Source organism: Capricornis sumatraensis, chromosome 1, assembly GCF_032405125.1.
Source record: "Capricornis sumatraensis isolate serow.1 chromosome 1, serow.2, whole genome shotgun sequence".
NCBI lineage: Eukaryota > Metazoa > Chordata > Mammalia > Artiodactyla > Bovidae > Capricornis > Capricornis sumatraensis.
Genome location: NC_091069.1, coordinates 40,135,585 through 40,163,092, shown reverse-complemented (window position 1 = coordinate 40,163,092; position 27,508 = coordinate 40,135,585). Strand labels below are relative to the sequence as shown.

General features: G+C 39.0%; 1 protein-coding gene across 3 annotated transcripts; it reads right to left on the bottom strand.

The window, feature by feature from the left end:
• Window positions 1-1,526: 1,526 nt before the first annotated feature.
• On the bottom strand, window positions 1,527-22,312 carry C1D (C1D nuclear receptor corepressor). 3 transcript variants are annotated; one of them, XM_068974960.1, is made up of 5 exons: window positions 22,291-22,312; window positions 7,142-7,288; window positions 6,321-6,387; window positions 5,956-6,011; window positions 1,527-3,365 (listed from the first exon to the last, which is right to left on the bottom strand). In XM_068974960.1, the coding sequence occupies exons 2-5, from the start codon at window positions 7,277-7,279 to the stop codon at window positions 3,201-3,203; spliced, it is 426 nt and encodes a 141-aa protein (XP_068831061.1). In that variant the 5' UTR covers window positions 7,280-7,288; window positions 22,291-22,312; the 3' UTR covers window positions 1,527-3,200. The 3 variants fall into 3 exon arrangements, with proteins under 3 accessions (XP_068831061.1, XP_068831067.1, XP_068831074.1); XM_068974966.1 differs by lacking the exon at window positions 22,291-22,312 and adding an exon at window positions 20,337-20,386; XM_068974973.1 differs by lacking the exon at window positions 22,291-22,312 and adding an exon at window positions 7,462-7,496.
• Between the last annotated feature and the right edge of the window lie 5,196 nt (window positions 22,313-27,508).

Below are 27,508 nucleotides of genomic sequence, written 5' to 3'. Positions count from 1 at the left end.
AAAAATCAACAAAATGTGGTCTGTATTTCCAAAACTGATGCATTTTAGAGCAGGATATAGGGAAAAGGAAATGTTAGTTAAGTACATTCAGATCACATTTATATAAAATACGTTACTATTCAGTTTAAAGATCCTTTGACTTTATCAGAGCCAGTTTAACCAACTATGCTATGAAGTGAGAAAATGAGATGCCAGTGCCTCTTTTTCTCCACTTTATCTACCAAACTTAGTTCAGGATCACTATTCAAACCTTTCTCAGTTAATGTCACTCACTCACTAAAGCCAGAATTTCTGATAATTTAAACGTGCAAAAGTATGGTCTAACTAGATCATAAACTGCTTCCTAAAACAGATTTTTATCCAATAACCTATATCTGAGAAAAAGTATCTATATTCAATATACTGTCCATTTTTAAGTACTTCCTACACTTCTAGTCAATTTTTTTAAGTTTTATTTAGAAATAACACTAATCCATTTCTAATTGCCAAGTAGAACAATTTTTTAATCTGCAGGGTATCTTAAAAACCAATCAAGTTGACATAACCTTAAATTCCAGGAATGTAAACCATAATTCAAGCTTCAATATTCCTCTTAACATATTCTACTTTACGAAAATGACTTCCCATCTTGCAATCATGAACAAGAAGAAAATTGTACTTAAAATATTAAAAGACCAAATCTCATTATTTAGTATTAGATTAATAGTCCATAATTCTAATCTAAAAAATATCTATAGCTATAACCTCTCCAACTTGTTAATTCCCAAAGAGATTAATATAAGATGTAATTAACATCTAAACTTAGAGCAGACTGTCATTTGGAACAAACTATGTTAACAATAACTGTTTCATGGTCAAACAGATCAACCCATCATCCTTTATGATTCTGACTAGTTTAATGAGCACAACTTCTCATAAATTTTCCACTAACTCTGAAAAACTGAATTTAATGAAAGATTTCGGTTTTTTTGTAATACTTTCTTAGAATAAAGGCTGGAGTTGTCTTATCTGGAACCTAACATGGTATTTAGCAATGCAAATGTCACTAGGTATAATATTTGTGAAATGAATAAGTAGAAAATAAGCAACCCAATGCACTTACTATCATTCAGCTCTTTACTATGTGCTAACCAATAGTATTTTAAATCACACCTAATAAAATGGAATACAATCAAACTGTTTTTTTTTTTTTACTTCTGACAAACACTTAAAAGAATTATTCACTAAAGAATCTCCAGTTTAAGAGAATAAAAAGCAGACCTGAAACTATCACAATACCGTTAATCGACTACACTTCAAAATGAAGTAGTTAGAAAGAGTAAGAGAATGAAGAGCTGGACTTTCACAACCCAATAATTTGGCCAATGATTTTCTGCAACTCTATGACATTTTTCATTTAACCTTTTTTCCTTGATGAAATGAGAAAACACAAAATGCAAGTTACAACCTTCTTTGCAATAAACAACAAAGCCACTACACTTGATCTTAATAAAATTTATTTCTCTCTTGAAGTCACTTTAAACAAAAAAAACTGGAATTTAGAAGAGATAAAGGTAAAACAAGGAGTGAAATAACTATAAATGTTCTTCTGCTTCAAAAATTGCCTGACATCTGAGCCAGAAGACTTTCTGCATCTATCAGTGATTTCCTCTTCATGTGTCACAGAAAGAGTTCAACATGCTTTACAAAATCCATTATATTTTAAGACCATTTCCAATATCTGCTATCATAAATCAAGAAATCCATTTATTCAAGGTTACTTATGGAGAATTAATCACACAGAAAATTTTAACAACTTCTTTTTCAAAAATTAAAGTACAAGTACTTTACTCTATTTGCCATTCCTATACATAATGATATGAATTTAAAGACTGAAAGCATTAAGGGTATATAATTAAAATTCATGGGCTTAGATATTTTAAAAGTTTTAATATTTAGAATTCTCAGTAACAAATATTACAGAAAAATAAATCAGAATATAAATACAATGTACTCTCCTTCAGATTTCTCCTCTGATTAAGTGGCATTATGTAATATACAAAGTTGTTCCAAAATACTTGTACATAACTTGTTATAGTTTCACAAATATCAAAAACATCTGAAAAAACTGAAGCCAAGAGAACTAAAGAAACTATGCACAAGGGTCAAAAACTCATGAATTCCTCCATTTCTAAGGACTTCTAAAACCTACCTTCCTAATTTCAAGGAAAAATTTACTCAAAAGAGAAAAATAAAAACCAGGTCAGCCATGCATTAACAGCTTTAATAGGGTACAGCTATTATGCCAAAATTCAGCCATCAATATACAACCTCATTTCCCATCTAAAGTTAATGAGAATGTATTCTACTTTAAATGGGACATAGTGGCGAAGTGCCAAGAATTAAAGAATAACCTTAAAGTCTTAATTTCATACTTCAAATATCACAAAAAGCAGTAATTCCCAAAATCATGAAAGCATAATAACTACACAGAAAAAAATGGACCTTTAAGTCATTTCACTCTTTCTTAATACTATATAGTGAGAACAGATGTATTTATAACTTCGGCATACTTCATAAAATCATTATTCATCGAAATAGACAAATGTTTACGACGAACATTTAACTTAAACTTCATAGTTGCTTATAAAATGGTACTTGAAAGACTGACCTAAGCAAGTAAGAGTCTGGTCAAGAGACAGTAAAGTATAAATATAAAATATACTACAATGTTGCTTGGGATTACATGTACACACTGCTGTAAATGTATGCATAAATGTAAAATGCACAGCCAACTGTACAGCAAATGGAACTCCGTTCAATGTTACATGACAGCCTGGATGGGAGAGGAGTTTGGAGGAGAATCGATATATGTGTATGTAGGGCTGAGTCCTTTCACTGTTCACCTGAAACTATCACATTATTAATCAGCTACACTCCCATACAAAATAAAATATTTTTATATATATATACATATATGTATATCTATATACACACTACAATGTTAAAAACCTCATAGTGTTCTATAGGAAAACCAATAAAGATAACAACCTTTCTGCAGGAAAAAGTTCTTAGCATTACAAATTTCAAATGCAAGTTTTATACATGATTTCAATAAGGAATACATTTAAACCTTACAGTGCCACATAATCATCATCCATTTTGTGGAAAACAATAAAAATTATGTACTTTTGAAATATGTATACATCAAAACTGAAAGGTTAATTTTTACTTTTTCCTTTATTGGCAACTTTGGGTGAATTTTTAGGTTTTGGTTCCCAGAGGGCATTTTTTACAAATCTTGAAGCTGCACCCCTGTCCAGCTTGCCAGCCTTTTTCTTGTCTGTTATTTCCTTGACTCTGTTCATGTATACTCTGATTCTCTCCTTAAAGATAAGAGAAAAAAAAGAAAGGCAATAGATTTACCAAGCTGTTCAACACCACTAAGCTGTATTATACTACACCTCAGTTAAATTCAACAGCTATGTTTATTGCTCAATATTTATTGCCTATTGAGTGGTGCTAGTTAAGTGCAAAGTGAACAGGATAAACACACTCCAAGTTCTCCTGAAGTCTCAGTCTAGGGGAAACACAGACATTAGAAAGTCATTTCAGAAGTGTTCTGAGTGTTTCAAAAGAGGAAAACCTAGACACTACAGAGATAAACACTGAATTGTTTACATGTGGTTACACTAAATTTTTTAATTTACCTAAATCCACATACTGTCTGAAGTCTGTAATCTAAAATAGAACTTTCACAGGCTTACAATATACAAACTAAATTCTCCAGAAATTATGTGAAACAGGAAATGGCTATGGCAGCATTTTAACTATTTTTTTGTGTTACCTTCTAGTGTCGCAATTAAACTAAGTAGAGTGAAAATACAACATCTTTTTAGCCAATGTCATAGTTCTGACTGATAAGAATGTGATATTTTCTAAGAAATCTACAGCTCTTATCAGACTTTACACAGTGAGAAACATACTATGTTTCTGTACCACTTTGAATCTTCTGAGGCCATTAATCAGAATAAAAGCTTATCTTCCTACTTCAATTAGAGAAATAAAGGTGTGAGAGCCACAAAATAGTAAATGACTGATCACCACTTAAAAGCAAGTTTCATTAAATTATCAAAATAGTTTTATAAACATACACATAAAAATGCAGAACCTTGGGATTTTTTAAGTTTAAAAAACTAAAAACTCTACTCAAAACCCTCTCATGAGTTAAAGTCCTCACAACACACACCCAGCCCAGCCCTCCCCAAACTGATCATCCCTCACAAACCCACACCCTCTCTTCCTTCCAATCCCATCAAATGTTCACCTTGCTAACAGGTCAACAGTAATGACTGAAAATGGCAATCCTACTCAAGCACTCCAAAGCCCCTTACCCTGTGCTATTTCTTCTTTATTCCCACAATGTAACTTTCTAACATACTGTATATTCATACGTATGTATTGTTTGCTTCCCACCACTAGACAGGGTGGCACCTGCCACAAAGGCAGGGATATTCCAGTGGCTTTATACACTGAGGAACTACCTCGCTTGGAAAGAAAGCCTGGCTCCTAGTGGGCACTCAGATATTTCTTGAATGAATGAAAGGACTATTTTCAATGCCTTTCCCCATTCATGATACAGACAGCAAATGGGCTTCCTCTCACACCCTAACTCTGTGTCAATCAGTGACATCTGTCACAAAGTCAGAAAAAGGGAATAGGTTTATGGATGCTGTTCATTTGTTAACCCTTGTCCAAAATATGAATGCACTCCTCCATAAAGTGGATTCTGAGGAAAAGAGAAGACAGGTGACAGAATCAAGTACTAAACTACTCCAAATAACTTGAAGAGAAAAAAGAGGAATTTTATAAACCTAAAGGCTACATTAGAAAGCTGAACACAGATGATACAATGCATTCTTCCTAAGATTTAAGGCCAATCTCATTTGTCAAATCAAGATCTATGGGCCATATTGCTTTATATATTTTAAGTATTTTTCACAATTTCTGTATTTTAAAAAATATTTACTTTTTTACTTTTCCTCCAAGAAACTTAAAAGAAGAAAAGGTCTCAGTCTATACATTTAAAAATTGAAGACAACATATCTGGCTTTACTCATTTTTTTAAAATAAATGACCAAGTGCTTTACTAAGTTATAAAATACATACATATCAACCACCTTAAGACTTTAGAACAATAATACAGTGTCAAGTATATTTCACATATATATTTACTTTATATTTTATAAACACAAAGAATAAATTTATTAATATTCTTATTCATAAAGCCAAGTCAAGAAGGTAACCTTAAGTTCGATTTCTAAATTTTTTCTTTCAAACTGAATGATTTGATTTAATTTTTGAAGTCAGCAAAAACTCCAAGATACCAGACCTTATATACTGTACTTATACATCTAAATGGAATACAAAGACAAACCTAGAAGATTTATTACAGGTTGTAAATATGTCACTAATGCAGAATTACTGGACAGTACACATACAACTGGTGCCAAAAAAGCTTTTAGCTTTGTTGCTGAACTGGATTCTTTACTGCTGAGAAAATGAATTAATGGAAGAATTGAAAAGGTGGAGGAGAAACTTTCCCGTCTTTGCTAGTAAATCAACTAGAATATACTTTTAAGAATTGTGTAAGAGATTTTTTTTTAAAGGCAGTTGTAGAGATGAACAGGATTTCAAGAATTTATAGGAAAAATAATATAGAAGTTATAAATAATTACTAGAATCGTAACATTTTCCCATCCAGAGATTTATATAATATATGAAACACCATTCTCTGACAAAGGTGAGAGAAAGAGAAACTAAAGACACAATGAAATCTGGGTCACTTTCATAATTTCAACCCTAAATAATTTTGTTCTCCACAATTCGTGTGATAAAGGTACTCTGATTTTAACGGCAAGAACACTACAACAGAAACACACATGAGATAAAAGAAATCAACCCACAGCCTCTTACCAGTTCCTGCTTTACCGGATGTTCCTTGGGATTGACTCCCTGAGTTGCCAAATAAACTACAAGAGAAAGATTTCATGGAGTGAAATGGGTATATATTAATAAAGGCATTAATTAAAGAAACTTGTTACAAAAAAGAAATGTCACACAAATGACTAAATAAAATCTTAAATTATTCAACCTCTTTGTAATTCTAAATGTATGTGTGGCTCATAGGCATCTGGTATTCTGATTTAAAAGAAATAAAGACTTGACAATTAAAACTGCCATAAAGTATAATTGTGTATAAATTGTTAGCATTTTTTAAATGTCACCTTTAACACAATAAATAATCTGCTTTGTAATTAATTCCAAAGTAATATACATACCCCAAAACATTGAATTTAATGTGTAAGCAGAAACTAAATCCACTTTTGCCTGTTCAAGTGGGTCCAACTATTAAAAAAAAGAGAAAGAGAAAGAAAAAAGAAATGTAAACTTTGAGTACCATCAAATATTTTAAACTTTCACCAAGCACAATGTATCAAAGAAATGTTTTTTTCACTTCTTATAATCCAATAGCCAAATAATCTGGAAATAATTTGAGAAAGTAAAGTTTTGTTAACTGGTGATTTTTGCCCACAAATTTTCACTTCAGAGTATCATCTTTAGTTAAACAAGGAATGTGTAAAATTCAAAAAAAAAAAGTTCTTTTGAATTACTTTAATTCAGAAGTTACAATCTGGGCTTTGTATGTCAAAAGTAATTTGTCAATATAAACATTGTACATGATGCATTTATGTATAAGAAGCAGGCTAAAATGCTTAGGCAATACCAAAGACAGAAGAAGCATAATGAGATTTGTTTTACGCTGTCAGAGTCAATTTACTCTTTCTGTCCTATAGAGTTTCCAGAAACCCTGATAACATCATAGTAATACTTAAAAGGTCAAAGATAAGAGTCTGTCAGAAAGAATGTGGGGAGTGCTTTTTTTAATTCAAAACCAAGTCAAAATAAAAATATCGTTAGGAAGCATTTCCTAAGATTGGAGTTTTGTTGTATTTTCCCCCTAAAGATATCTAAACACTTAAAAACATAGAGGGGGAAAAATGAGAGAAAGGGGCATAAACCATGTATCTGTTTCTTCTGTATGTTTCACAACACAGCACCCAGTATTATGAATTACATTATTAGAAATTACTTAAAATACCTTCTGCAACAACTCATTTCTAGAAACAGACATCATGGTCTTCAGCATTTCATCCACAGCACCAATGGAATTCTCGAATGTTGATAAATGTTCATGAATTTCTACTGGATAGTCTTCATTAATTCCTTCACCTGCCATTACGATCAACTGGAAAAAAATTAAATTCTTAAAATTCATACTGGAGACAGATTGCTCGCTAGGTTATTAACAAAATCAATAGGTCATATCATGTGTCTCAAAACTGCTAAAAGTTAAAATCTGAAGATAATTTAACTAATCTTCTCAGAATATAATTCTGGAGCAACCATGTTCAAACTTACCCTCTTCTTAAGTTGCCTGGTGGGGTCGGGGGCCAGGGCAGAAGGTGGGGAGTCCCAGCAGGGGACCTACCCAAGTTCATTAATGCTACACGTATCAATCCCTCAATGCTTCTCAATAACTGAGACATGACTACCAAATATGTTATATCAATGATAAATACATTTTAAAAAATTTTGTTGATGTTAAAGAAAGTAAAGAAAAAGTGAAGTCACTCAGTCATGTCCAACTCTGCGACCCCATGGGCTGTAGCCTACTAGGTTCCTCTGTCCATGGAATTTCCCAGGCAACAGTACTGGAGTGGGTTGCCATTTCCTTCTCCAGGGGATCTTCCTGACCCAGGGATCGAACCCAGGTCTTCTGCATTGCAGGCAGACGCTTTACCATCTGAGCCACCAGGGAACCCAAGGGCAATGGAAGTCTGATAAGTCAATATATCTTACCCCCTAATGCTTATTGAAAACAATGATAAGCAAAGCTCTTTTTTGTGGAAAACATATATTTTAGCACTACTAAATTCAGGCATTGATCTAACAGAGTATTAAACCAAAAAATTAGAAATCTTGGGTCTGAAGTACCTTATAATCATTTATCACTAAAATCACTTTTCAAGCCTATATTTATATATACATATTCCTTAAGTTTAAAGTATTAATAAGAAATTCAAGAGGCCATAAATCATATAAAGCCTATAAGCAGAAAAGAAGAAACTTAGGAGAAATGGACTATATGGTTTTTATTTAGGCCAGAGCACACCTTGACAGCTCATTCTTTAAAATTCATATTTATATTATAACAATATTAATATCTATATGAGAAAAAGAAAACTCCACATCACTGTATTTAGTGACTGTTGCTGCTGCTAAGTCACTTCAGTCGGGTCCGACTCTGTGCGACCCCACAGACCACAGCCCACCAGGCTCCCCTGTCCCTGGGATTCTCTAGGCAAGAACACTGGAGTGGGTTGCCATTTCCTTCTCCAATCGTTAATCTCATTGTTAATATTGTTATCTAAGATCAAATTTCAGAAGCAATTCCAAGCCAAAATGTACCGTATGTACCATTATTTTTAGGTTAAAAAAATGTTATTAGCTGAAAATTCCTCCTTCATGATATCACTAAGGAGAGCATCAAGAATGTGTAAAAGAGCAAAGAGCATAACCAATCTGAAGTAAACAGACTCAGGCTTTCCATCTTGCCTGGTCACTGGCTTTGTCACCTTAGATAAATCACTGTATCTCTCTGGGCCCCAACTACCTCATTCATAAAAACAGGCAGTTGGTCTAATGATCTGTAAGTCCCTAATAGTTCTAAATGTTATGACTACGTCATCTAAGCTTTAAAAGTACTATTTGATTATTTAGTCATAATACATCAACATTTCAATTCAACAAGTAAAGTCCACAGAGACATCTGGTTTCATTTAAAATTAAAAAAAAAAAAAAAGATGAAGTCCAGGGGACTATCACTACACATGCTATAAAATTACTATCAACTACTGTGCAAACAGCAATTAAACAAAGGACTATGAGAAAAGAAAACCACACAGGAGAGAGTTGTGACTTGCTGTTTCAAAAGGCTAATAACTAAAACCATGGATTTGCCTCTCATCTCGCCCCCCAAAAATCTCTCCAAAATGACAGAAGAAATACAAAAATAAATCCACAGTAATGCTGGAACAAAGAAGGGCACCTATCCATCAGCAGACCTCAACAGCAGACATTTTTATAAACTAAACAGCAAATGAGATTAGATTGATAGGAAACAGAAGCATGAGAATGCAACCCCTTACAAACAAAACAGGAGAGCCCAGGAACACACACCAGACAAAGGCCAGTAAGGGCTGAGCCCTGAGGGCCGAGAGCAGCCGAGGCAACCTCCAGACCTGCCAAAGGGCAGCTCCAGCATCCACTGTCCAGATAAAGGTGCAAGACATGAACACAAATACGGTATTTTTCTTTACACAGGATTTTAAACCAACAAATTTGAAAAATCTGACTAATAAGGATGAGGTACCGGGGGGGGGGGGGGGGGGGCGGGGAACCCAGTTATCAAATCTAACCTAAAAGGAAGTGTATAAATCAAACAGATCATTAATGACAGACCAAAAAAAAGTTTTAAGAAGTCAAAAATCTATGCTCCTAAAAAGTTCCAAGTCTAGAAGATATTACAGGTAATTTCTTCCAAATCTTCAAAAAACAGTCAATTCTTATGGTATTTAACTATTTGGGAACACAGAAAGAGATGGAAAACTTAGATACCTATTTCATGACATACACAAAAATAAATTCCAGATGAATTTAAAGGTAAATTCTGTATAAATGTATTAGAAGATTATATAAAATATTTACATGATCCAAATGAAACCCAAATGCTATAAAAGGAAATGGCTGACAGACTGAACTACATAAAAACTGAAAAAAAAAAATCTGTATTGTAAAAGTATACCTTAAGCAAAGTTAAAAGGCAAGAAACAGTCTGGGAGACTGCTGCCAAAACACAACAAAAGATTAGTTAGATGATATAAAAACTTCCTACAAAGCATAAAAGATTAAAATAATGAAAATCTCACCCGTAAGACCGGCAATAATCTTAAAGACTGGCAAAGTTCAGCATTAGCAAGGGTTTACACTAGAGGCAGAATATAAACTGGCACAGATTTCCTAAATGCACACACTCTTTGACTCAGGAAATTCTCTTTAGAAAGCAGCCTACAGAAATCCTTGTATACATGCATTAAAAAATTATTAAAATGAACTCCTCAAACTTTTCAAGTGGGAATTCTGCTTCTCATCCGTTTTTCTCCCTGGTGGGGTCATTATCCTTCAACTTAAAACATTTCATCCTCCATCTTAAAAAAGAAACAAACACCCTGACTTCATATCCCCGCCTCCAGCTAAAGTCCATATTCCATCTCCCTTTCAGAACAAACTCATATCAAATCACTTTGCTATATACCTGAAACTACTACAATATAAATCAACTATACCAGGTGGCTCAGTGGGTAAAGAATCCGCCTGCAATGCAGGAGACACAGGAGACAAGGGTTCAGTCCCGGGGTCAGGAAGATCCCTTGGCAGAGGGCATGGCAAGCCACTCCAGTATTCTTGCTGGAGAATCCCAAAGACAGAGCAGCCTGGCAGGCTACAGTCCATAGGCTCACAAGAGTTGGAAAGGCTCACAAAAGAGCTGGACACGACTGGAGCAACTGAGCACACATATACCTCAATTACTGAGAAGGCAATGGCAACCCACTCCAGTACTCTTGCCTGGAGACTCCCAGGGATGGGGGAGCCTGGTGGGCTGCCGTCTATGGGGTCGCACAGAGTCGGACACGACTGAAGCGACTTAGCAGCAGCAGCAGCAGCAGCATACTTCAATTAAAAAAAAAAAAGACTAATCTTGTTTACTGCGGTCTTCCCCATTTCATTTCATGGCAACTCCACCTTTTCAATTGCTCAGGCCTACAGTTACAGAATGATCCTTGACTCTTCTCTCCCAGCCTGTCTTTAAAACATATTCAGAATCTAACCACGTCCTACCACCTTCACTGCTTCCACCCTGGTCCAAACTAGTCTGAGCCATCATTGTGTCTTGCTGGGATTGTTTCAACAGCCTCCTAAACAGCCTCCTTGTTTCTATTCCAATAGTTTATTATCAAGAAAGCAAATGATCATCCTAAATCTAAGTCAGACTCCCACAAGCCTCTGCTTGGAAACCTTTAAAGGCTTGCTGCTTCACACTCAGGAAGAGACCAAGTCCTTATGTTGACTGAAAAAGTCCTGACTCTGCTACTTCTTCTGTGACCTTATCTCCTCTCACTCTGCCCCAGCTCACTCCACTCCCGCCATGAAGGCCTCAGCGCTCTTCTCATCGGGCTCACACCTACCTAAAAGCCTTTGGACTCCTCTCCTTCCTAGAAACGTTTCTCCAGAACCAGTGGCTTCAGAGCTCACGACTTCACCTTTGCTACATCTCTACTCAAGTGCTGTCTACTCGTAAAGCTTTCCTGACCACCCTATTTAAAATGCACAGCCCTCCTCTCATTCCAGAGCTTCCTCTCTCCTCCTACAGTCCTCAACAGCATCGGACATATTTCATTTATTGTCTGTCTACCTCCAAAGGACAGTAAACACTGACACATGAGGGCAGGAATTTTTGTGTCTTGTTCACTACCGCTGCCAGGCAGTCAATACACATTTGTTGAATGAAGAAACTATACAGAACAAAAACTGAGAATAAATAGTCATTAACAGGGGAACAGTTAAGCGAATTACACCACATCTATCCAAGATAATAGTAAAAGAAGTTAATCTTTATATGCTGCTGCTGCTGCTGCTAAGTCGCTTCAGTTGTGTCCAACTCTGTGCGACCCCATTGATGGCAGCCCACCAGGGTCCTCTGTCCCTGGGATTCTCCAGGCAAAAATACTGGAGTGGGTTGCCATTTCTTTCTCCCAACCTTTATATAGTAATACACAATAAGTGGTGAAAAGAAGCATAGAACATAGTATAACACATAACACAGATGCCATTATATATATGTAGATATGTGGTGCTGAAGAAGACTCTTGAGAGTCCTTTGGACAGCAAGGAGATAAGTCAGTCAATCGTATAGGAAATCAACCCTAAATATTCACTGGAAGGACTGATGCTGAAGTTGAAGCTCCAATACTTTGGCCACCTGATGTGAGGAGCTGACTCACTGGAAAAGACCCTGATGCTGGGAAAGATGGAAGGCAAAAGAAGGGGGTGGCAGAGGATGAGATGGTTAGAAAGCATTACTGATTCAATGGATGTCAATTTGAGCAAACCTCCAGAGACAGTGAAGGACTCATGTGCTGCAGCCCACGGAGTGGCAAAGAGTCGAGCATGACTTAGTGACTTAACAACAACCACAAATGCTGAAAAACCTCTGGAAGGAGACATACAAAATCAGACATTCTCTCTCAGAAGGGGTAGGAATTAGGGAATGGGATCAGCACAGACTCATGTTACTCACTCTTCATTGTTTACATTTTGTTATTTCAAAAGGCACATATTAAAATCATAATAAAAATAAACAATCATTAAATTTAAAAAGGCAAACTTTAATAATGTATTTTGGCTTTTAACAAATACTGTAGGAATAAAAAACACAAGACCTTTATTTAAATGTGAAATTTTTCATCTGATTTTTCTATTAGAAAATATTTCCCCTCAAGAATCATGACAGAGATTTTTCCTGCAATTATTCCCTGTCCCTAAGCCTCAATAAGCAAGTAGTTATTTATTGTTGAAATGGGTTAGGGTGAACACTGAAAGCAAGGCAGTAAGTAAGAATAATGACTCTCATTAAATCTGAACCAAACCACTTGCCTTTTTCCTAACTAAAAAACAAACGGAATGTAGACTGGAAAATAAAAACTGTTCTAGTACCAGAAATTACCTCCAATTCAAATGATTTCTTCAAACATTTTACACAGACAGTCCCTGAGTATCTGCTCCTTCCACAGGAAGCACTGCAAGGAAGGAGCTGCAGTCACTGCCCTCTGTCCCCGTTGCTACTCGGATGCCATGATGAAGCTGTGAATGGACAGCGTCAGGAGCAGCAGCCAACATCTGAACTCCACGGCCTGTGAACCCGGCATGACTCTAAGCATCCACACACATTTCCTCATTTACTCCTCACAGACTACAAATGGAACCACACACAACTTGCCCAAGACTGTGCATGGTGAAACGCCAAAGAAGAGAAAGAAAAACAGAACTCACCCACTGCTCCTCACTCCCTGCCTGGTGCCACAGGCATTCGCCACCCCTCCACCTTCCTTCTAAAGTGTCAACCGCAGAAGTGGAGAAGTGGAAGAGGGCCAGAGAGAAGCTGCCTCTCTCCATCTCTCAGGAATGTCTGGCTGAGACGCAGGGACAGAGGGGAGAATCCCTACCAGCAACCCCTACAGGATGGAACTGCCATTCCTTCCCTCTGCTCCCTGCCAGTGATGAGAGCCACAACACCCACCAGAGAAAAGGAGGGGGACAGGACACCATCCCTGCCCTCCCTCCTCCACCCTCTGCTTCAGGGAGCTCAGTGCAGCCAGGAACCTGGGAGTCGTCCGTCACCGCTTCCTCAGGCCCCAGTCCCACCAGTCCTGTCAATCTCCTTGAGCCACAAGCTCACAAGGCCTCTTAACCTCCTTGAGCCACAAGCTCTCCTCCATTCTCACTAAATCTCACTAAGTCATTTAAAGTAGTCTTCCTACTGTCAGTTTTTCTCCACTCTTAATTTTAAGATATTACAAAACATGACTTTTCTCTAACGATAGTCTGCTCATGGTACACCCTGCTTCAAATACTGCATTAGCTCCCAGCTACCTTGAAGATAAATTCCAAACCTCTTATATGGATGTCAAGCTCATTTCCAGTGGCCCCTATTTGTCTGACTAGTCTCATCTTTCATTTCTCCCCTCTTCCAATCCTATGCTGTAGCCACCATGGCAGCTTTCCAAATATTCTTTGCCTATCTGGTTCTCGACACAGGAACCACCCTAACCACTTCACTTTGTACTGGACATGGAACAGACTGGTTCCAAATAGGAAAAGGAGTACGTCAAGGCTGTATATTGTCACCCTGCTTATTTAACCTCTATGCAGAGTACATCATGAGAAACGCAGGACTGGAAGAAACACAGCTGGAATCAAGATTGCCGGGAGAAATATCAATAACCTCAGATATGCAGATGATACCACCCTTATGGCAGAAAGTGAAGAGGAACTAAAAAGCCTCTTGATGAAAGTGAAAGAGGAGGGTGAAAAAGTTTCCTTAAAGCTCAACATTCAGAAAACGAAGATCATGGCATCCGGTCCCATCACTCCATGGGAAATAGATGGGGAAACAGTGGAAACAGTGTCAGACTTTATTTTGGGGGGCTCCAAAATCACTGCAGATGGTGATTGTAGCCATGAAATTAAAAGACGCTTACTCCTTGGAAGAAAAGTTATGACCAACCTAGATAGTATATTCAAAAGCAGAGACATTACTTTGCCAACTAAGGTCCATCTAATCAAGGCTATGGTTTTTCCAGTAGTCATGTATGGATGTGAGAGTTGGATGTGAAGAAGGCTGAGCACCGAAGAATTGATGCTTTTGAACTGTGGTGTTGGAGAAGACTCTTGAGAGTCCCTTGGACTGCAAGGAGATCAACCCTGGGATTTCTTTGGAAGGAATGATGCTAAAGCTGAAACTCCAGTACTTTGGCCACCTCATGTGAGAGTTGACTCATTGGAAAAGACTGATGCTGGCAAGGATTGGGGGCAAGAGAAGAAGAGGACGACAGAGGATGAGATGGCTGGATGGCATCACTGACTCAATGGACACGAGTCTGAGTGAACTCCGGGAGTTGGTGATGGACAGGGAGGCCTGGCGTGCTGCGATCCATGGGGTCGCAAAGAGTCGGACAGGACTGAACTGAACTGAACCCTGTTTATCTTTGCAGATAAGATCAGGTTTCCTTTAGCGGATAAGACTTCTCTGAGTGACGTCCTTCCTTTCTGTCTAGGTGAGCACAACTACAAGTTCTCATGTCACCTAAAACAGGATCTGGTAACATGTGTTGATTCACTTCACTTCACTTTGATTACGAGCTCCCTGAGGAGGTGGTGGCATACTGATGAGTCACCAGAATGACTTTATGCCTCACCTTGCCCAAGACAGTCCTCATTCATGCCTACTGTTTCAGCTCACCACCTGCTCTGCTCTCTGTTCCTCTCTGAGAAGCCCCAGTTTGAGCAACAAATTATAGGGTCACCCTAAACAAAAGGAGATTCTCTGACCTCTGCCACTACTCCTCACCCAACTTTGTCAGAGAACAGGAGAGCTGAGGAAGCAGCTCCCAATACCAGCTGGGGTTCAACCACAGCAGCGAAGCAGTAGGAGGTAGTTTGAAGAGATGTATTGCAAGAAACTGGTTCACGCAATTGTGGAGGCTCAGTAACACTGAAATCTGCAGGGCAGGTAAGCAAGAAAGAACATGCTGGGACCCTTGGCTGCAAGCCGAAACTGCTGTCCACAGGTGGAACTTTTTCGTCAAGGAAGCCTCAGCTCTGCTTCTAAAGCCTCCCAATTAACTGGATCAAGCCCACTCAGATTATCTAGAATAACCTCCCTGAAGTCAACTGTTTGTGTATTTCAATTATATCTACAAATACCTTCAGAGCAATACCTAGCGTGGTGCTAGACTGAATGTCTGGGGGCTGCAGCCTAGCCAAGCTGATCCATCTAGAAGACCATCACACTGCCGTAAGCCTCCAGAGCTACAGCCAGGAAAGGTATATTCCTGACATCACAAAACTACTGCTCTGACAGCATTCTTCCACAAGAGCCATGTTATGTATGACCATTAGGTACCCAAGTAACAAAACTAGAGTTCAAATTCCAGTTAACAAATGTGGAAGAAATGATAACTTTAAAAAAAAAATCATCATTTTGTAACCCCTAGTGGAATTACTGATTCAGGAAATGATCACAGATAAAAGGGGAAGCTTCCAACAGAAGAGTAAGACTGTTAATACCTGAACCCACAGATGAGTCTGCACCACTCCAAGTAGGACAGAAACATATCATGAACCTCCTGATGTGAAGCAATGTGACAAACACAGCACCATCTGTGCAGCATTTCCGACTCCCCTCAGAAAAGCTGAATCTAAATATAACTGAGCCTGTGGAGCTAACTTCCAACTTATAGGAAATATGGAAGATAGAGAAGTTCACAAGATAGCAAATACACAAATCTGGAATGAGAAATATTGTACAAGAAAACTGACCTGATTTCCATAACAGGTAAATGGCATGAAGAAAAGCTAAGAAAAGGGAAGCAGGGAGAGAAAGAAGAGATCTACCTTTAGACTTAACAATCAAAGGGAATATGCAGACCTTGTTTGGATCTTGATTCAAATAAACTGAGTGTAAAAAGATATCTCTGAAAGGAAGAATCCCGAATCTGGATCAAGTATTGGATGACACTAAGAAACTGAGAATTTTGCTATGAAATTAGAATTCAGCTATAAAAATGGCATCACAGTTACATAAGAAAATACTCCTATTATTTAAGAATGAGCACTGATACACGTGGGCTTCCCAGGTGGTGCAGTGGTAAAGAATCCGACTGCAATACAAAAGATCCAGGTTTGATCCCTGGGTCAGGAAGATTCCCTGGAGGAGGAAACGGCAACTTATGCCAGTATTCTTGCCTGGAAAATCCCATGGACAGAAGAGTCTGGCAGGCTACAGTCCAAGGGGTCGCAAAGAGTCACACACAACTGAGCGCGCGTGCGCACGCGCACACACACACACACACACACACACACACTAACGTATATAGGGTAAACTTACAGAACATGTTGAATTTACCTTAAAAAAAAAAGCTAGTCTTCACGGATTAATCATGCTTTGAGAACAAAGATAAGGCATATTAGAAATATTAGATAGTCAACCCATCAATTAACTTTTTGAATATAACCTAGTCCATAAATTGGGGTACACCTACATAGAAAGTATAGTCTAGAATACTCGACTACAATCTCATTCCAACTCCAAATATAATCTGAGGTCAGGGGAACATAGGTTATTCGGTGTTCACCAGCTGTGATAGTTGCTGAACTTAGAAAAAAAACGGAGCCAGTGGCCTCAAATGAGGTTTATATTACTAACATTTCCAACAAAGGCTTTGTTCCACTATCTGTTACTTCCATAATGTCACAAATTTCCTTCTTAAAAAAACCCTGACGCCTTACATTTTACCTGGCCCTTACAAAAATGTATGCATGCAAAAATAAACAAACCAAGCCTACAGTCAAATGAAAAACTAGGGGAAAACATTTGCAACATAAGACAGATAAAAGAAGCCTCTGCAAATCAACTTAACGACAACACACAAGAATAGCTGCAATTTTACAGCAACTATACTCCAACAAAAATAAATAAAATAGGGGGAAAAAAACCTTCAACCCAAAAGAAAAATGAACAAAGAAAATCAGCAGTTCACATATAAAGGAATCCAGATGACCAAGAGGCATAAAGAAAGCTACTCAATCTTACTCATAATTAAAGAAACATAAATCACCAGAACAAGATGCCATTTTTCACCTGTCAAACAAGCAAAAATCAAAAAGATTGATAGTACTTAATATGGGCAAAGGTGAAGGGAAACAGCCTTTCATTCACTATTAATTGGAGTGTAAACCAAGCATTTTGGGAGGCAAATTTGGCACTATACTTTAAAATTGTATATGCACAAAGTCTTTGACCCAGCAATTTTACTTCTGAAAATGTACATTTTCACACAAGATGATGTTTAAGGATGTCCACTGCAACACTTCTTAAAATACACTTTAAAGCAAGAAACAACTTCCATGCTCATTAGAACTGGCTACATAACTTATGAAATATTCCTTCAATGAAATACTGTGTAGTAGAGAAAAATAAGAAGCCGAGCTTCAATTCCTGAAATATAGTAAGTGAGGAAAAATTGAAGAACAGCATTTACAGTACAACCCACTTGTTTTTAAGAAGAAAGAAATGAGTGTGGAGGTATAGTTCTTTACGTAAATTTCTTAAAAAATACAAAAGAGACCCTTAACTAAGGTTACTTCTGGGAAAACAAAGCAGTATGGTGAAAGAGCACATTTTGTTATACTCTCAGAATTAAGATTTCTAAATAATATCTGTAATGCAATAGTACATACGTATATAAACAAAAATTTCAACTATCTGAAATTCTGATTTTACTTTAGTCCCAAATATGCCAGATAAAATGTCATTTCCACCCAGCTTAGCAATTACAATCAAACCTACGTTGTTTAGCTCTGTTATATTCAAAGAAACGTATGAATGGATTGCCTTCCCTAGATCTAAATTTTCTAGCCACCATAAGACCACTTTCTCCGTTTTCAAGGTACAAGAGCCTCTCTAGCCTCGTTCTCTGTAGAAACTCCTCCCTGAGCTGTTGGGGGACTCCTGGCCACCACCCTGTCTGGCCTGCTCCCTCATTAAGAATGCTTTCTCAAGAAAGCATTCCCTCTTGCCTTAGATTAAGTTATACCCACTGCTGATACAGTCTCACAGCACCATATATTACTCCATATCATTGTTATTTTGTATTTCTGTGATTTGATTAATGTCCACCATCCACGCTGGACTGTAAGCACCTTGGTGCAAGGCAAGTCTGCTCACATACATTCTAAGTATCAGGGCAGCATGTCACAGAGGCTGAATAAATATCTATTAAATAAATGACTCCGGAGTATCTGGCTTAGAGTCAATGCTGTGCTGTGCTTAGCTGCTTAGTCATGTCTGACTCTTTGCGACCCTATGGACTATAGTCTGCCAGGCTCTGACCATGGGATTTCCCAGGCAAGAACACTGGAGTGGGCTGCCATTTCCAGCTCCAGGGGATCTTCCCCACCCAGGAATCAAACAAGGGTCTCCTGCATTGCAGGCAGATTCTTTACCACCTGAACTACCAGAGAAGCCCATAGTCAATGCTAAGTAACTGTAATACAGTTACATGGCATTGAGGAGTCTGTGGTGGGAAGAGAGTCCGTGTGTTCATGCACAAATGTTTGTGCATATGTGCTCAGTAATGCCCAATTCTTTACAAGCCCATGAACTATAACCAGTCAGGCTCCTCTGTCCATGGGATTATCCCAGCAGGAATACTGGAGTGAGTTGCCATTTCCTCCTCCAGGGGAGCTTCCTGACCCAGGGATCGAACTTGAGTCCCCTGTATCAGCAGGCAGATTCTTTACTACTGAGCCACCTGGGAAAAAAACAGGGATAAATAAAGCAACTGTCAGGCAACCAAGAAAGGACCCAGTTGAAGTAGGGTAGCATTAATTTGGGTCTTTTGTGAATTTATTTAGTAGGGCTCAGTGAGCCTGGAGCAAGAATGGTAATCAAAAATGAGGCACTGGCTAATGGACACAAGAGAAAGGACTTGCAAACATATCTTTAACAGCTGACTGGGAGGCGTGGCCTTGAAGGGAGAGAAGGTATTCCTCTGCTTGGAATACCTCCTCCCCTGATTCCTCCCGTCTTCTGGACCTAATAAAACCTACTACTCGTTTAAAACCCATGTCAAATGCCCTCTTCTCTATAAAGTGAAGTTGCTCAGTTGTGTCTGACTCTGCGACCTGTGGACTCTAGCCCACCAAGCTCCTCTATCCATGGGATTCTCCAGGCAAGAATACTGGGGTGGTTGCCATTTCTTCCATATCTCCCAAGCAAAAGTAGTCTCTTCTTCCTTTTTGTCCTAACATTTACCACTCTGTCATCATTTATCCATCAATAACACTCCTCCTCATGTTTATCAAGATAAACCTGAAAATGTCAATCCTCACTTATCTGACCCATAACCTGCATCTGACAACAGTAAACACATTACTTCACCCTGAACTCCACAACACTAGACTCTCAAAATTGTCCTTGTCTCTGGATGGCTGTTCTATCTACTTTGTTGGGTCCTTATCGCCCCAAACCTATAAAGGCCAAAATGCCTAAGGACTCAAGTCTACTGCTTTTCTGTTTATAGTCCTTCGGCAACTGCCTCGTCTCACAATTTTAAATACCATCTCACTACTCCCAACTGACCTTTTCCACTAATGACTTCCCCACTGAATTCCGGACCTCAATTGCCTATAGCATCTCCACTTGGATAACCAACAGACGTCTCAAACCTAACATATCATAGTAAACTCCCAATTCTACCTCACAAACCTGCTGCACTCATAGTTCTCCACTTCTCGGTTAATGGGAATTAACCCTTCTGGTTGCTCAAAGTCCCAAACCTGGACAGCTCTTTTACAACCCACCCTCAATCCATAAGCAAATCTGTTAGCTTTACCTAGGAAGCACATCCAAAATTGAACTGCTCCTCACCAGTGACTTCTTTCAGCTGTGAAGAATTATCTGAATTATTACAACACCTTCCTAATTAGTCTCCTGGCTTTGCTGTACCCCTCTCTCCAACAAGCTGCTCTTAATACAGCAGGCAGAATAAGCCTGTTATATACCTAAATCAGATCATATCCCTCCTCTGCTCAAAACTCTCCACTGGTTATTTCCCAATGTATCTCCACATGATTAACATAAAGTCTTGCCACATATTAAGTATTTGGTAACTATCTGTTCACTAACTAAAAACAACCAAAGTAAACTGGAACCAAATTTTGGAGAATCTCAATACCAGATTAGGATAGTCACCATGTGGATTCAAAGGAAGATATACAATAATGTACATCCCAGGGCTGCTTCCATCCTTATGCCAAGCAGAGTCACATACAATTAAGAACTAAATCAGAAACAAATCAATATACTATTTGGGGGAAAACTAGAAAGATCTCTGCAGATGTTGTATCAGAATTTTATTAACATAGTGACTTTTTTGCACAGCATTACCTTAGAAAATAATGGTGAAACGTCCATACAATGATCTCTCCAAAAATATTGTCTGTAGCAGACAGTTCACGCTAGTGTCACTTGTAACTCTCCTTCATATTTAGAGTAAAATCCCGGAGAAAAGGTAGAGATGCTAACCTCTAAAAACAAAATTATCCCGAGGTCTCATAATAGAAAAAAATATAAATTACAAAGATGTTGCTTAAGATTGAGACAAATAGTTAAACCGGATTACAATGAAATTAATTCTATTGTTAATTCCAAAGTTTCACTCGAAGTGTTTTCAAAATTACTCATGTGAAGCAGCAAAATTAGCTTCCAAAACTATGGAGTTTGCTTATGACAAGATTCTCATCTCAGGTGTACTGTGCACGTTAAATGAACAATACAGGTAAAGTTTTTAGAAAAATGCCTGTCTCAGGACTCAATATATTAATTAGTAATATTAGTTATTATTTTACTAATGTGAAAATATTCAAACACCCAACCCACTGGGGGCTGCTTAGAGCCATATTTGCAAGGTCAACAGTTTGAAAACAGTCACTCACTGAGATATGACATATAAACTGTTTCGATTATTTCTGAAAAACCACTGTTCACGCTATCATTATTTTCTCTTTCAAAAATATCATTTTCATCAATCACAAACGGTTCCCGGAGTTTGAAAAGGGATTATCTGGTTATTTCCGGATCCTAAGTGAACATTCGGCTAAGTCTCGGGTCACTCTACTATCAGATAGTCCAAGGTGGGCAGCCAACACCTCATTGGGACAGAGACATCTTTATCAAGCCAAAAATGAACTGCGGCCAACAAACAGGAAGACACGAAAGATATATTCAAACAGAAGTTCGAATCACACTATTCCTGGACCACAAAGAAAAACCACTTTTTAAAAATTCCATTAAATTTCAACTTAGGATCAAAATTAGCTTCCCATCTCAGGTGGGTTAATATCGCAGCAGCAGGCACGGCATGATCAGGTACCTAAATGATAAAGGCGGATGACAGGGGAAAGGTACTCTCCTACATCTTCCCCTCCGGCCTTCCTCTCTCAATCAGGTTTCAAAGCAGCAGAAAATTAACGGAGACGTCACGAGCTTTTAATTTCTCCGCCCACCAATACTTGAGAGGAGGAGCTAACAGACAAAGAAAAGCGAAAGGCCAGACCCAAACGAGAGGGGCCGAGAGAAGCCGAAGCCAGCAAGAGGCCTTAAAAAAGCGGAAGTGGGGGTCCTGCAATGCACCCCCATTGCAGGTTACCCCAACACTCGCACTCGCGGATGGCTACGCAGCACGGCCCCGCTCCTCACAGTCAGCGGGAGCGTGACAGGGGGTTCCCAGGAGAAGCGGACTTAGACAGAAGCACAAGAAAAATTCCAACCCCACTTCAGAATAATACCTCGCGGGCCTTCCACGTCTGCCTTCCGGAAAGCAGCAGGCAGTGGTAACGTCAGTGGCGCGCCGGCTCTGCGAGCGTGGCGAGCCGCGCTCTCCGATGACCTCACTCTTCTCACCACACCCCTTTAACCCTTTCCCTTCCGCCCTCTAAGGCGCTCTTCTCCGGCCCCATTGACTGAAGCTGTGGGAGGGAATGGTTATGCTGGGGGTTGCGGGGCGCTGGTCCGTTTTTCTAGATTTGTATCCCTGGTGGCTCAGACGGTAGAGAATCTGCCTGCAACGTAGGACACCCTGGTTGGATCCCTAGATGGGGAAGATCCCCTGGAAAAGGAAATAGCAACCCACTCCAGTATTCTTGCCTTGAGAATTCCATGGACAGAGGAGCTTTGTGGGCTACACCCCATGGGGTCGGGGTCGGACAGGTCTGAGCGACTAACGCTTTCAACGCATACCACATTACAAGCTGAGCTTATTTAACCAGAAAAAAATGTTAGTCAGTAAAGCTTTGTCCGGGTTTTTATTTTACGCCTGCTGAAACTCATTTCAGGGCATAGGGTCTTATTACATTCCTAATTCCCGCCTCTATTAGCTTCAACAGCAGCTTCCCAAGTTATCCGCGGTGAGAGGACGGATTTCCAATCCACCCATCGCCCAGAGATACTTTTGTAAAATACAGTAAAAATAAGTTATTTGAAAAATTGCGGGGGGTGGGGCAAAGATAGGCAAAATACAAGCCCAGACTTAAAATTATTTCAATAAACAGAGAACTACGTTTCAACAAATACAATCAAACGACCGTAGGGGGAATTGCGAAGACGGTACGTATTGTTCATTCTTACATTCCTGATTTCATTATTCCACAGTCATGATTAACAAATTTATGTATGAAATAGCGATTCCATATTTTAGACGCCTATAAAAGCACTTTGAACAAATGAGGTGTGTATCAATATCTAGTTTTTTAAGCCGCAAATGAGCTTTCTTCTGATTTGTTATTCCAATCTAGTGGGAATAATTTTTAAAAAAATAAAGGCTTCTTGTTGAGGGTGGTGAGTATACAAACTGTTCCTCTGTTTTGTTTTTACACCCAGTAGGGAAACTAGTTTCACACAAATAAGTTGGTGGGAATAGAAACAGTTTTCACATCAATTTATGCAAGCTAAGAATATTCATTTTTAACTTTTAGCTAAAACAAATGACATTTTCAAAATCCTTCAATTCTTCATTTATTGCCAGTTTCAACAATTTATCTTTTGAATTATCTTGAAAGATTACAGATTTTATATATTGTTAGAGTAATAACATAACTCGTAATATAACATGACATTGTGGCTCAGATCATGAACTCCTTATTACCTAATTCAGACTCAAATTGAAGAAAGGAGGGAAAACCAATAGGCCATTCAGGTATGACCTAAAATCAAATCCCTTATGATTATACAGTGGAAGTGAGAAATAGATTTACGGGACTAGATCTGATAGATAGAGTGCCTGATGAACTATGGATGGAGGTTTGTGACATTGTACAGGAGACAGGGATCAAGACCATCCCCATAGAAAAGAAATGCAAAAAAGCAAAATGGCTGTCTGAGGAGGCCTTACAAATAGCTGTGAAAAGAGAAGCGAAAAGCAAAGGTGAAAAGAAGAGATAGAAGCATCTGAATGCAGAGTTCCAAAGAATAGCAAGAAGAGATAAAATAGAAGAAAACAACAGAATGGGAAAAACTAGAGATCTCTTCAAGAAAAGTAGAGATACCAAGGGAACATTTCATGCAAAGATGGGCTCGATAAAGGACAGAAATGGTATGGACCTAACAGAAGTAGAAGATATTAAGAAGAGGTGTCAAGAATACACAGAAGAACTGTACAAAAAATTCTTCACAACCAAGATAATCACGATGGTGTGATCACTCACCTAAAGCCAGATATCCTAGAATGTGAAGTCAAGTGGGCCTTGGAAAGCGTCACTACGAACAACGCTAGTGGAGGTGATGGAACTCCAGTTGAGCTATTTCAAATCCTGGAAGATGATGCTGTGAAAGTGCTGCACTCAATATAACAGCAAATTTGGAAAACTCAGCAGTGGCCACAGGACTGGGAAAGGACAGTTTTCCTTCCAATCCCAAAGAAAGGCAATGCCAAAGAATGCTCAGACTACCGCACAATTGCACTCATTTCAGAGGCTAGTAAAGTAATGCTCAAAAGTCTCCAAGCCAGGCTTCAGCAATACGTGAACTGTGAACTTCCTGATGTTCAAGCTGGTTTTAGAAAAGGCAGAGGAACCAGAGATGAAATTGCCAATATCTGCTGGATCATCGAAAAAGCAAGAGAGTTCCAGAAAAACATCTATTTCTGCTTTATTGACTATGCCAAAGTCTTTGACTGTGTGGATCACAATAAACTGTGGAAAATTCTCAAAAAGGTGGGAATACCAGACCACCTAACCTGCCTCTTGAGAAACCTATATGCAGGTCAGGAAGCAACAGTTAAAACTGGACATGGAACAACAGACTGGTTCCAAACAGGAAAAGGAGTCCATCAAGGGTGTATATTGTCACCCTGCTTATGTAAGTTATATGCAGAGTACCTCATGAGAAATGCTGGGCTGGAAGAAGCACAAGCTGGAATCAAGATTGCTGGGAGAAATATCAATAACCTAAGATATGCAGATGACACCACCCTTATGGCAGAAAGTGAAAAGGAACTAAAACCTCTTGATGAAAGTGAAAGAGGAGAGTGAAAAAGTTGGCTTAAAGCTCAACATTCAGAAAACGAAGATCATGGCATCTGGTCCTATCACTTCATGGGAAATAGATGAGGAAAGTGGAAACAGTGTCAGACTTTATTTTTTTGGGCTCCAAAATCACTGCAGATGGTGACTGCAGCCATGAAATTAAAAGATGCTTACTCCTTGGAAAGAAAGTATGACCAACCTAGACAGGATATTGAAAAACAGAGACATTACTTTGTCAACAAAGGTCCGTCTAGTCAAGGCTATGGTTTTTCCAGTGGTCATGTATGGATGTGAGAGTTGGACTGTGAAGAAAGCTGAGCACCAAAAAATTGATGCTTTTGAAGTGTGGTGTTGGAGAAGACTCTTGAGAGTCCCTTGGACTGCAAGGAGATCCAACCAATCCATCCTCAAGGAGATCAGTCCTGGGGTGTTCATTGGAAGGATTGATGCTGAAGCTGAAACTTCATGAGTCATGCAAAGAGCTGACTCATTGGAAAAGACTCTCATGCTGGGAGGGATTAGGGGCAGGAGAAGGGGACAACAGAGGATGAGATAGCTGGACGGCATCACTGACTTGATGGACGTGAGTCTGAGTGAACTCCGGGAGTTGGGTGATGGACAGGGAGGCCTGGCGTCCTGCGATTCATGGGGTCACAAAGAGTCGGACACAACTGAGCAACTGAACTGAACTGAGAGTCATAATTACAAACTAACCTTAAAATATCACAAATTGTAGTGTGGTCCTACAACACATGACTAGTACACAATTCATACAACATGGAAGTCACAGTGTGAGTTCAACAACATCCAGACTAATCTATACTGTACTCAATAAAACTAGTTCTCTGATCTTGGTTGCTGGAGGGATGCCAAATTGTCAAAAAAAATTTTAAACTATTATTCTCAGTTTTTGCCCTCATCTTATTGTGGACAGGTAATAACAAATAGTTTGGGGATTTGCACCAGTCCAGAAATCACATTTTCAGTAGCGCTATCCTTGAAAGTCAGGTACATAACCTTACCAGAAAGACTGTTGAGATTTGGAAAAATTGAAACATCACCCAGAATAACTCACAACCTGACAGTTCATCCTGCACCAAAGTGATAATGAGACTTCAAGGCAAAATGTCACACCTTTAGGTCTAAGTCGTGGAAGCAAACTCTCAAGTGCAGTTAGTACAAGATGTTTGGGATTGGGGTAAGTAGGGATGTCTCTGAAAGATAAAGAGGGAGGAAGCAGAATGGAGCAGAGTCTCAGACCATGATGTACATCTGATAGGATCTCGACCAGCCCAGCAACAATAAGTTCCAGAGCAAAGAACTCCCCAGAGGAGACCACATTGGGCAGAGATGGCCAGGAACTGGCACCCACTTCTCTGGTCTGTCATTGTCATTTTTAAGTGCCTTCAACTTAAAAACTGAAAGCAACATAGCTCAGTCGTGTCTGACTCTTTGTGACCCCATGGACTATAGCCTACCACACTCCTCTGTCCATGGGATTTTCCAGGCAAGAGTACTGGAGTGGGCTGCCATTTCCTTCTCCAAAGGATCTTCCCAACCCAGGGATCAAACCTGGGTCTCCCGCATTGTAGGCAGACACTTTACCACCTGAACCACCAGGGAAGCTGAAGCAAAGCCTAAAGATTCGGCCAATTGGTGACTCTCAATCAAGTTGTACAAGTTGTGCGCTTGTACAACTGAATGATAAATCCTTTCTTAAAGGGAGATCTGAGGGTTGCACCTCCTGAACTGCTTGCTGTACACCAACCATCCACATCACGGTAGCACCACAATCCCATGATTTGTTCAACAAATATTTACTGAATCTCTATTAAATGACAGACTCTATTCTACGTCTTATAAGTAGAGCAGTGAAGAAAAGACCCTCCTTTGTATGGCACTCAGATTCAAATTTACAGCTGGGAATACCTCCCCGCCTTCTCTGCCTCCCTTTTCATCCACTTTTCTTCCCTCTTCTTTTCCTTCACCACACTTTTTTTCTCCTATAATTCCTGATTTCAACATTTAAAACTTCCAGAGTCATGCCTGAGTATTGCTGCCAGAGAACGCGCAGATGGTGGGACTGTCTGTCTTGGAACCAACAAAAGGAGTTTTTAGAGGATGAAGAATTGCTGCCTCACCATCTCTACTGTTTGCCTAAATGACCTCAGTATATAAGCCACTTCCTCTTTTTCTTTCTATTGCCTGGTCCTTCTTTCCTGCCTTCTCCCCACCCCAATGCCCTGTGTTAGAGTATTTCATTGATCAGAAACATTCTGGTGAGATCGGAATATCTAAATAGGTTGTCAGCTCATAAGGCATTCCAAAAACAGAAGAATGATAGTTGTTCCATTATTGTCTTAGTCCCTTTATGCTGGCATCAAAATATTATAGACTGAAGGGCTTATAAATAACAGACATCTGTTTCTCACCGTTATGGAGGCTGGAGGTCCAAAATCAGGGTGTCAGTATGGTCAGATGAGGA

Excerpts from the sequence above, each read along its gene's own strand:
- C1D (XM_068974960.1), bottom strand. The coding sequence starts at position 7,279 with ATGGCAGGTGAAGGAATTAATGAAGACTATCCAGTAGAAATTCATGAA. Across the intron at positions 6,012-6,320 it reads ATTAAATTCAATGTTTTGGG|TTTATTTGGCAACTCAGGGA; the intron begins GTATGTATATTA and ends TTTCTCTTGTAG. Across the intron at positions 3,366-5,955 it reads ATCCGGTAAAGCAGGAACTG|GAGAGAATCAGAGTATACAT; the intron begins GTAAGAGGCTGT and ends CTTATCTTTAAG.